The sequence below is a fragment of the Apteryx rowi genome, unplaced genomic scaffold (assembly GCF_003343035.1).
Source record: "Apteryx rowi isolate R43461 unplaced genomic scaffold, aptRow1 scaffold_30, whole genome shotgun sequence".
NCBI classification, from domain to species: Eukaryota; Metazoa; Chordata; class Aves; order Apterygiformes; family Apterygidae; genus Apteryx; species Apteryx rowi.
The window spans coordinates 3,994,385-4,005,790 of NW_020449419.1; the positions used below are offsets into that span (position 1 = coordinate 3,994,385).

The 11,406-nt window shown below is 36.0% G+C and overlaps 1 protein-coding gene across 1 annotated transcript in view; it reads left to right on the top strand.

The window, feature by feature from the left end:
- BMPR1A (bone morphogenetic protein receptor type 1A) overlaps nt 1-9,562 on the top strand; it is a 21,944-nt gene extending 12,382 nt beyond the window's left edge. The window contains exons 3-11 of the mRNA XM_026069957.1: nt 544-646; nt 2,735-2,834; nt 3,643-3,742; nt 4,687-4,831; nt 5,609-5,801; nt 6,173-6,470; nt 7,354-7,529; nt 7,964-8,094; nt 9,437-9,562. Coding sequence (XP_025925742.1) covers nt 544-646; nt 2,735-2,834; nt 3,643-3,742; nt 4,687-4,831; nt 5,609-5,801; nt 6,173-6,470; nt 7,354-7,529; nt 7,964-8,094; nt 9,437-9,562 — 1,372 coding nt within the window. The remainder of the gene's footprint in view (nt 1-543; nt 647-2,734; nt 2,835-3,642; nt 3,743-4,686; nt 4,832-5,608; nt 5,802-6,172; nt 6,471-7,353; nt 7,530-7,963; nt 8,095-9,436) is intronic.
- Nucleotides 9,563-11,406: the final 1,844 nt, after the last annotated feature.

An 11,406-nucleotide genomic window follows, 5' to 3' on the forward strand; every position in this document is an offset into this window, starting at 1 on the left:
TATTTGAGAAAGCTTATGTGGAAAAAACGTAGTTGAGCAGTTTGAAGTAGCCTGTTTTAGTGTACCAGAGCTATCCTTCCTCACTTATCATTGCAGTTTCAAGAACAGACATGACTGAATTGGTTGGTTGGGGGGTTTTTTTGTTTTGTTTTTGGTGGTGATGTTTTTATTTTATTTTATTTTTTAACCTATAAAATGGTGATCAATAAGCCTGTTTGGTCTGATTTCTGCTCACTCACCACCACCACCATTACCACCACCCCTGTTTTTTCTCAACAGCTGTGTGTGTGTTGTTGTCAAAGCTTGTTTAAAAAAAAAAAAAATGAAGAGAGGAATATTTAGGAGAAAACTTTGCCCCTCAGCATTTTATTTGAAAATACTGTGGGTGTTTTTTGGTCTCATCAAACTTGGTAATTATTGTGTTATTGAAGAATTGTTTTAGATATTACCAGTGCCGGTTTTCTTAATGGATTCATGGTCAACTAATCTTGCATAGTAAACAGCAAACAGACTGTTAAAGCACAGTTGATATGTTTATTCCAGAACAAATGGGCATTGCTTTGCTATCATTGAGGAAGATGAACATGGAGAACCTACGCTTGCTTCTGGCTGCATGAAGTATGAAGGTTCAGACTTTCAGTGCAAGGTACAAATGAGATATCGTTAAAATTGGAGATCTCTGTGGAGATTATCTAGGGAAACTGCATAAACGGTTTAAATTTGTATAGCTTATGACTTGCTATCATAAAGTTTTGCATGTTGCCCTTCACCACAGTGAATGATGGCTTGCTGGTGACAAATCAAATACTTGGACCTCCACTTAACTACACTCTGCCAATTTCAGGGTCAAAAATTAAATATGTATGTGAATATATACTCAGAGGAAAGAAAAAAGAGGTACCTAGAGATATTTCCTGCAAAGTTAGGAGTGTGATATATTAGGTCAGCTTTAAAAATAGTGGTGGTACTTGTTGAAATTTTCTGTCTTCATAAAAAGATCCTGCAGTGATACAGTTTTTCATAAGTGCTAAATGAACATCTGCATGCTGAAGATCTCTGGTCAGAAGCTATAATAAAGGCTTTCAAATATTGACCAAAATACATGCTTTAAAAAGCAAACATTTGCCATAGTACTGACATCCCTTGTAAATATCTGTGGAAGCGGAACTAATTGCATGGAGGATTTGGAGTCAGATGTTGGGCAAGGAGCCTGGAAGGCAGTATATGACAGTGAGATGGGCCCTGGTAGTGAGTGTCCTGTAAGAGCACAGAGATGAGTGGTGCGAGGACACTGATCCAATGCAGGGAAGAGCTAGATTTAACTAAACACGGAGACAGAAAGTCCCAGTTAGACTGGGAAGGAGCTGAAAGCTCTGAGGAGAATAGGACAGGAGTGGATGGTGATAGAAAGGACTCTTGATGGTGTTTGAGCAAAGATTGGAATAGAATCCAGGGTTGTTGCATCTCATCATTTCTCTGCAAGTATTTGTAAACCAATGATGAATTGATACAACGCAGAGGACATCAACCTTTTACTGTTATCAGCTGTTTTCTTAGTTGAAGAGGCAACTTTGTAGTACATTTAATTAATTTGTGTATCTTATATGTTTTAAGTTGAAATTTCTTGTTTTCTTTAGTTTGTTGGAGTGGTGAGCACTAATTTAAAGGAGTTGTGTTCACAGATTATCCCAGAAGAGCTCTATTAAAGTTTCATGAACATGCACAAAGAATTTAGGAAATGTCTCTGTTCCACTGTCAGATGTAGGATTCTTTTTTCCTTTCCAAAAGAGTTCCATATCATTACATGGAATTAACTTGCTTTTGAATTAAACTGGTGTAATAAAGTAGACTGGCGCCTTTAGAATTCCTTTATCTGTTTCAAAGGTTAGAATTGAAAACATGGTTAATAAAGCAAGGGATTGATTAGAAGACAGGGATCTGGTGCTAGCTGGGCAACTGAATATTGCCTTGGTGGAAGACTAGATTTTGCTCTTTCCTTTGTCACACTGTTCATTAAACAAAACTTAGAGGTAGCCACCAGTTATGTGCTACTTGCCCCCCACCCTCCAAAAATGTTATCACTATTTTTGATGCTCAATTTTAAGTCTTTAGGACTTGAGTTTTCCGTATAATGTAGCTGTCAGTAGCACTGCATGTTGGAAGCACTGTTGACTTCAGGTGCAGTTGTGAATATCTAGTGCTACTGCAAATCATAGCAGAGGGGTCATGATGACCTTCTGAAATCGTTTTGATTCTTGTATTTATATTAGTGTCTTTGCTCACCCTTAAACTAATTTTCATGCCTCTCCTCCTTTATATATTGTTCTGAAGATGTTTTTGAAGCAAACTATTTTTATGGTGAATGCTGTAGAAAAGCTTCTAAAGGGATRGGCATTGCTGTCCTAAGAGCAGTATTTGTATAACATATAGTAAGCTGCTTTTGGCCGTGCTTAAAAATTTTGCAAAATATGAAGTAGCTGCTTAAGTAGGAACTGCCTATTTCTGTGCACAAAGTAAAAAAGTTACGTGAGAAGTGAGAACATAAAATGCTTGCAGCCCAAAGATTGGCTTATACTTGTGAAGATACGTCTCATACATTCAACAGTGAGGCTGAATTGCTTTTTAAAGAAAATTACCTAAACATTTGTCTCTGTGTTGTATCARTACCATCTCCAGTCCCCTTCCTAGCTGATAACTTCAGAATCTGAATGTTTGTTCTATTTTCTGTCTGTAGGATTCACCAAAAGCACAGCTGCGTCGGACAATTGAGTGCTGTCGGACTGACTTCTGCAATCAGGATTTACAACCAACATTACCACCACTTGATAGTACAGGTAAACAGCTAAACAACTCCTAAATGTTCATGCTGCCACTAATGCTTTTTGGGTTCTGTCATTCCTGATCAACTGATGAAAATAAGGAGAAAGTGTAAACCGATCTTTTCTTTCCTTACTATCTCATTTTGGTGTGAAGCTCTGTACTAAACTTCATACTAAATACCCACTTACTTTATTTAATCTTTACAAATACTTTTCAGTCTTCTGCATTTCCAGTTCTCCTTTTCTGTCACTTACAAGTTAAGCTTTTCCTCTACCAGTCACTCACAGTATTCTTTTTCCTCTTAGGCCAGTCCCTCATATCAAAAAGATTGTTTTTGATATTACTTTTTTTTATTAGTGAAATTACAYTGCATTTTATTATCTACCAGCACAGAAACTTTCTTACCTGTTGGGTTGATTTATCAGCAATATTATAAATAATGAAATGATAGCAGGAAGTTCAGAGTAATGTTCTCTATAGGTCTTCCCTGCTACCATTAAAATAAGTTCTAGTTTACTTTCATCAGTTATGCATACATACATATGTACATCCATACACAGTATTGGTGATGTTAATAGGGAAAACAAAATGCAGTGCTTCAAAGGTTTAAAATAACTTTTTTTTTCTTTACCATTTTCTGGCAAGGTTTACAGTCTGGGAAGATCTGTAGAATTGTCACATTTTGTGGAAATGTGTTTATGTAGTTACTATGCAATCCCAAAATAAACAGTATATGAAAATGTCATACCTAAATTATGTTTACGCTAGATGTTTGATTAATAGACAATACTTTAGTTTTTTGGGTTTTGTTTTTTTTAACAGATGGACTTTTTGATGGCAGCATTCGTTGGATGGCAGTGTTGATTTCTATGGCAGTCTGCATAATTGTCATGATCATCTTATTTAGCTGCTTTTGTTACAAGTAAGGAAAGCACTTCTTTTATTGTTAATTCAGTTTGTTTCCCAAATGAATATAAACAGAATAGTTACTTCATAAAAGTACTCAGTCATACGTATTTCTAATAGATTGAAGTTGAAACCATCGTAATTTCATTTCACATCTCCATGGATATTGGTTTGTTGTGTTAGGTGAAAATGATGAAATTCTCAAAGCATAGAATTTCAGTGAACTTGATTTTTTATTCTAGCTGCAAATAACTATTTCCAGTTTTCTAAACTGTGTATAATTTTGATGGTATAGCATCCAGTAAGCAGGAGTATCTTAAGGCATGCGTGGTTTTTCTGTTTTTGCATATTTCGATCTTTAAATCTCTCCTGTTATTTATATTTGCCCCATTTCTGAGGCTTACCTTTTCATAATGCTTTTGTAAACCTTTAACAACAAGAATATGTTTTCTAACTTTTCTTTTTTCTGCTATGTTTAAAACTAACAGTTGATCTGCATTAAGAATGCTTCCAGCTGAGCTATGGCAATTCATACTGGTGCAGTTTAAAAGACTGTACCTGTTTCTGTCTGCTCCAGTCCTCTGCTGGAGGTTATCATCATTCTAGCAGCCTCAGCAGAAATGAGCATGTGTCAGCCTCAACTGCCACGGTTCAAGGTTTAGTCGTCTTGTTTAAACAAAAACCAGTGGTGCCTTTAAGCATGTAACACTGGGCTGTGAGTTGAGTATTAAAAATGCTGTTTATCCACTTGACTCATAAATTGATGCATCTCTACATGAATTATAACAACTGCTTTATATTAAAAATGACTTAAATTAAATTTCTGAAAAAAAAATACATTAAAAACTAGATTTTTAAGAAAACTTGTGCATTTAAATAGCTTTTCTTCTAGTGCAGTTCGTTACATATTTCGAAAAAAAGTATTTTGGAGCTCAACTTACCTCCTCTTCTCTTTTGCAGGCATTATTGTAAATGGGTGGCGAAGAGACGCTGTTATAATCGTGACCTGGAACAAGATGAAGCATTTATTCCAGCTGGGGAGTCATTAAAAGACCTTATTGACCAGTCACAGAGTTCTGGCAGTGGATCGGGACTACCGTTGTTGGTAAAACGTGAACTAAAATTTTCTTCACTGAACTTCTCTGCATCAAATGCAAAGTTTGGTTTTGTATCTAATGCCTAGAACAAAGCAGTTTATCTATACTGTATGTAGATTGTTTTTATAGGCAATTACTGTGAAAGATAATGTACAAACTAAAAATRTACAGAAATCCATCTTCAGATAATTAATTAAAATCAAGTGCAAAAATAGATTCTTTGTTCAGAAATCTGGCTTCAGCTAAATATAGAGGAAAAACTAGATCCTACAGACATTAAGATAAAAATACAATGATGGATAATACAAGTATCCAGTTGAGCAAATTCAAAGATCTTTTCTTTTCTTTTCCACTATTCATAAATTTGCACTTTGTGCCGAGTTGTTCACATTTTTTGATTAAACATTCCATGTAATACTCATATAATCTCATATAAATACTCTTAATATGAGTATTAAGATTATATGAGTAAAAGATTAACCAATGAGACAGATGACTGTAAATATATATAAATTAGAAACAAATAGAATGCAACAGAATGCAATCTGATTTAGGTCAGAGGTCAAGCTGATTTAATCTTTTGGGTTTTTAATACAATTCTCCCCTGGAAGCAGCAATAATGAGTTTGAAATGGGAATAGCAGGAAAATACTCTAAAACAAACTTTTCGAATAGGAGCACTCTCAAAGCAATCCAGGTTTTGTCTGACAGGCAGCTTGCCCAGGTATCTGAGATTAGTTGCTGAATTTTCTGTTGTCCCCACTCCCCCTTTTTTTCCCCCTGTAGGTTCAGCGCACTATTGCCAAGCAAATTCAGATGGTGAGGCAAGTTGGGAAAGGACGATATGGTGAGGTGTGGATGGGCAAATGGAGGGGTGAAAAAGTTGCAGTCAAAGTGTTTTTCACCACAGAAGAAGCCAGCTGGTTCCGAGAAACAGAAATTTACCAAACCGTTTTAATGCGTCATGAAAACATCCTGGGTAAGGAAGGAGTCCGGTGTCTGAGTGCTGAAGGGCTTGTTTCAGGGTGAAGGAGCAGGAGTTCTTAATGAATGTTTTGAGGGGAATATGGCTTCTTTCATGGAATATTGCATACTAATAAATGTTATACAAAGGGTAGAATCTTGCTTTTCTTGGTTGGAAATGTGTGTCTGCCATCTCTTTGCTAGAAGACTGGAATGACAACCTCATGTATGGTTGAGTTACGAGCTTTTACGTTACTGGTTTTCATAAGGGGAAGAGATACCTTTTGATACTGTCTGAGAGAATATAACTTTAAGAATTTATACCAAATCTGTTGCATTAAGAATTTATGTGCAAATACATTCTAACTTTGGCTATATGTTTGATAGGTTTTATAGCTGCAGACATTAAGGGCACTGGCTCCTGGACCCAGCTTTACTTGATTACAGATTATCATGAAAATGGATCATTGTATGATTTTTTGAAATGCACTACACTAGACAACAGGGCTCTCCTCAAACTGGCCTATTCTGCTGCATGTGGTCTCTGCCATCTACAYACAGAAATTTATGGGACACAAGGCAAGCCTGCTATTGCACACAGGGACCTGAAGAGTAAAAACATCTTGATAAAGAAAAACGGAACCTGCTGTATTGCTGACCTAGGCCTTGCAGTCAAGTTTAACAGGTAAATGGACAAAAACATCTGTAATAGAAAAATGTACATTTTATATATATAACATATATATGATTAACACATTTTTTTAAAAAAAGTATGTGTGTGTATATATGTATATTTTTTGTAAGTTGCTAGATGTCCAGCTGAAAAGGGATGCAAACTCAGTTGGTTGCATGCATCAGGCTTTTTCTGTTTTGAAAGTGAAATGCACTTCATTCTTTGAATGCTAGTAAATATCAAGGTTGCTCTTCAAGGTTGTCAAGCAGAGAAGGAAAGAGTTCTGTTCTTGTGGGAAGTAGAAGTAGTAATTCAAAACTTTATAGAGGAAAGTAAGAGGAGACTAATTGATGTTCATCATTCAAAACTGTGCTTTTTTCATTCGCTAGCATGTAATTTCATTGTAAATTCTGTCTCATAGAAAATGTGAGCAGCATCAAAGAAATTGAAGCTTAATTGCAAAAAGAATACTTATAATAGTATTACTGAATACATTTTAAGTGTGGGTGGTTTTTCTGTTTTGGTTTGGTTTTCTTGTTTTTTTTAATTTCAAAAGAACCAGAGTTGCCTATTGCTACAATAGAGCCTGAAAGAGTTGTTGCCAAACATACTCATCTTTATAGTGGTTTTTAATTCAGCTTATTCATACGTGTTTTTCTTTGCCTTGCAATAGGATTAGTAAACTGTCAAGTGTAATATTCACAATCATTTCTCTACATAGTCTTTTTCTAGGAGGTATGATGTATAGTAAGTGTAGTATTGAAAGGGAAATATAAGAAAGAGAAATTTAATTTGTAAATGAGGGCTTTGCAGTGTAGTGATTGCATCATGCACTATTTCATACCATGTTTTGTAAAATTCCACAATCCACTGACTTCTTAATATTTGCATATAGTGATACAAACGAAGTTGATGTTCCCTTGAACACTAGAGTGGGAACAAAACGTTACATGGCTCCAGAAGTCCTAGATGAAAGCCTAAATAAAAATCATTTCCAACCATACATCATGGCTGACATCTACAGTTTTGGGCTGATCATCTGGGAAATGGCTCGGCGCTGTGTCACAGGAGGTAAACTTTTAAATATTCTGTTTAAAATCTGCCAGGCCCATGTCCAGAGTTAACAATACTTACTTCTCCAGGAAATAATGTAACAAATTTTAATCCCGCTATCAACAGGCTTGCCTTCTTTAGAAGTAGTAGTAGCAGTCCGTGGACAGAACACAGATTTGGATTAGAAGTAAGTTAGAGGATACCAAATTCTGCATTCCGTATCAAAGTCAAAGGAACTGCAAGGCACTGATGTAGCTTTTAGACTTAATATTCATAACCATTTGTAACTGATTGTTGCATTGAAATTTTAGGTTTTTATCACAGTGTGATGGGTTTGACTTGGTACAGTGGGAAAATTGAGTTAATTTCTGCTCCTAGCTAAGGAAATCTGAGAGCAGATATATAGATCTGTTCTTTTTTTATGATGCTTGATCTTTCACAATTATCTCCAGGTATTGTTGAAGAGTATCAGTTGCCATACTATGACATGGTGCCAAATGATCCATCCTATGAGGATATGAGAGAAGTGGTGTGTGTCAAACGCCTACGCCCAGTGGTATCCAATAGATGGAATAGCGATGAAGTAAGTATGCTGAGAGGAAAAATGAGTTCAGCTCGTTCATTAATATGGGAAGGATGTTTCAGTTTAGAAACATCAAAGCATTATAAAACAGGGAACACATTCAGACAGTCCAATATTTTGAAACCTCACAGTAATAATGAAAGAAAGATGTGTTTGAGATCAGCTCAAAATATCGTATTTTTTTTAATGTATGTTTTGAGTGATCGGAGAGGTAGACACTCTTAAGCAGTGTCCAAGTGTATGACTACTGCTGTAAATGGGATCATGTCATTAGATAATAGAGTATTTTTTAGGGTTTTATTGGCGCTAAAACTTAGAATGCAGTTGTTATTAGTTTTATTAATCCTAATATATATAGCGTCTTGCTGCATGAGGCATTTTATGGAATGTATAGTGATTTCTTTGTGTTTGTAGATCCTTAGGAAAGTAGCCAGGATCTTTCAGCAGCCGTTGCTTTTTTTGTTGTTGTTGTTTTTGGTTTTTGGGGTTCTTTTGTTGGACCAATATCCATTGGTCAGTAACCACCTGTTCAAAAGAATTTTGCATAAAGGTTTACATTCTGTTTTGTTTCATTATCCTTATTTTGGACAGTATACCTGGAGTGCAGTATATCTGTTGACCCTGGAACACTTTTTTTTTTGTGATGTGGTGTGGTATGCCATGTTATTCTGCTAGGCTTATTTCCCTTTATTTATTTATTTATCCCCCTCCCCCCCCCAGTATGTTCCCAAATAATCCTCCTTTTGTGAAACAACATTATTTATGCTGTGATATAACAAAAATATTAAGTATGAATGTGTTTTTAAAGGGACACTGCTTAAACTCAGTAATAAGACTTAACTGTTTCACATAGCAAGGTAGATATGTCATACCTTTTCTGCCCCAAATCCTTGAACTCTTGATTTATTTATTTTTTTTCCTATGTTGTTTCTTGACTATTGAGAGAACTTTGGTCACATCTTCCTTCCTTTTTGGTGAGAAAGTGTTCTACAATTTTTCTGCCATATGTGGATTTTTTTTTCCTTTTTGCTACCATTCTGATGTACCTCCGTTCTCGAGTTGTAGCAACAAATTGTGGCAATGCATCTTTGTGTAACTAAAGGCACAATTCAGTTAGTTCTAGGTACTCCAATACTAGGAGATGGAGGGGAGAGAAAGAAGGGGCTTGTCAGTTTTTTAATTGATCTGTTTATAATGGTTTTTAACAGTAATTTTGCAGAAAAATTAAGAGTTTCACCTTTGGACTTAGTTCTGTAATTTGGACATGGTAGTGAACTAAAACTATACGCCTCTTAGGATTGTTAGTTGTTACAATGTTGTTCTTTGTTTTTTTGCTTTTCAGTGTTTAAGAGCAATATTGAAATTAATGTCTGAATGCTGGGCCCATAATCCTGCCTCAAGACTTACTGCCTTGAGGATCAAGAAGACACTTGCCAAGATGGTGGAATCACAAGATGTAAAGATTTGACATAGTAAACTGACATTGGGGAGCAAAGCTGGACTCCTAGAACTTTTCACTCAAACATGGGTGATATCTAAGTGGGAAGAGGAAGCAACTGAGATTCAGTTTTTTTCCTCACCACACTTCTACAGGCTGCTAATTAAATCTTTCAGTACTTCATAGACTGTGATGCTGAGAGCCTCTGTACACTACATGCTACGTATATGGACAGCCTTGTTAAAATACACGTTTCATTTTTGTTTGAGCTGCATTGAGACTTCAGTCATACTTAGTGAGTCTCCAGTAAAACTCTGGATACTGAATTGAATGTTCAGATTACAGTGCTTTCTGTGAAAGCCTAACAAGCTAAATGGATTCAGCAGAGATGGAGAATATAAGCTTTTTTTGCCTTCTACCTGATAAAACCTAGTCAATTCATACCAAGTTTTTGTGAAACAGCCTGTAGGTTATGGATATGTTTGTGATACTGCTCAGTTTAACAGTTCCTTATGCCTTTATGTGTGTGCCAGGATTATTTTGCTGCCATTTGGGATAGATAAGAAACGATTTAAATGAACAAATTTCTATGGTCAGGGCTCCGAGTATTTTGTGACTTCGCAATCACAGAATTTGCTGCAGAATTTATTCCTTGCCATTAAGTTATCCTCCAAAATCTCAGTTTTAATTTTATTTCTATCCCTGTTTTGGTTGCAAAGAGAACTGCAAAAATGTGAACCAGTTATAAACCAATGCCTACCTGAGTCTCTAAAGAGCTTGAAACAATATCTCTTAGAGGTACAAACTGCCTTGGCCATCTTGCTAACAGTCTAGTGGGCTCCATAATTGCACAGCTATAAAATCTGGCATATTTTTCATAATGCCACATGCAACCAGCATTTTTGCTGTGTAATACTTCATATCTTAACAGAGAGACCAGTGATGTTCTGTTTTGCCTTTCCACTTTATTTGGACTTACCTGTAGGTACCTGTCATGCTCTGAACTTTTTCCATACAGGAGGGAATTAGCCGTAGGAACATACTTTCTCACCAGTTGACAAAACCAGGCAGAAGATCAGTTTTGAAAGGCTTAAGAAGAAGTCTAATTTACAGATGCAAAAGGGGGAAAGCAAGAAGCGCAGGCTGGGCATAGAAGATTAGAGAATACAGTAAAGGTCAATACCTGGAGAACTGAGTATGTGAACTATTGAAGATAGGATCCACGGTGTGCAGAAGACTGAGCTGGGTTGCCCTGATATAAATGCAGAAGGTCACATCTGTGGGCTGCTTAGAGGACAGTTATAAAATCCAAGATTTGTGGAAAAGGTAAATCAGTTATTATTTTTAATTCGAGTTAGCCACGTCTGGGAAGAATGGCATTGAAAGATATTTCATGAAGATGCAATAAATTAATATAGTTGCAAAATTTGGTCCTATTGTGCCAACTATTTTGGCATGCACAGGAAACTATTTCCTTCCTTTTCCTCACTGATCCGGACAAGCTGATTAAAAAGCCAGAACCCCTCCCTGAGGTTACTGTAAGGCAGGCTTAGTGATATACAACTCCTTTGCCACTTCTGGTTTGAAGTCAGAAAATAGTACCGTAACTCACGTTGAAACTTCAAATGCGTGAATCGTCTGAAGAATGAACACAGTATTGGAACCATTAAACCTATTTGATAATTTAAGTGCCTATAACTTTGTACTGTAAACCTTGTTCTAGATAACTTTAAAAAGGGAAGTTATTTATACAGTGTGTTTTGTGCTTTATTAAAAAAAAATCTAGTCCTATGTACGATTAGATACATGTGCACACACACGCCATAGTTGAGATTTGAAGAAAAAAGGAATAATATTAAAATCGATGAAAAATG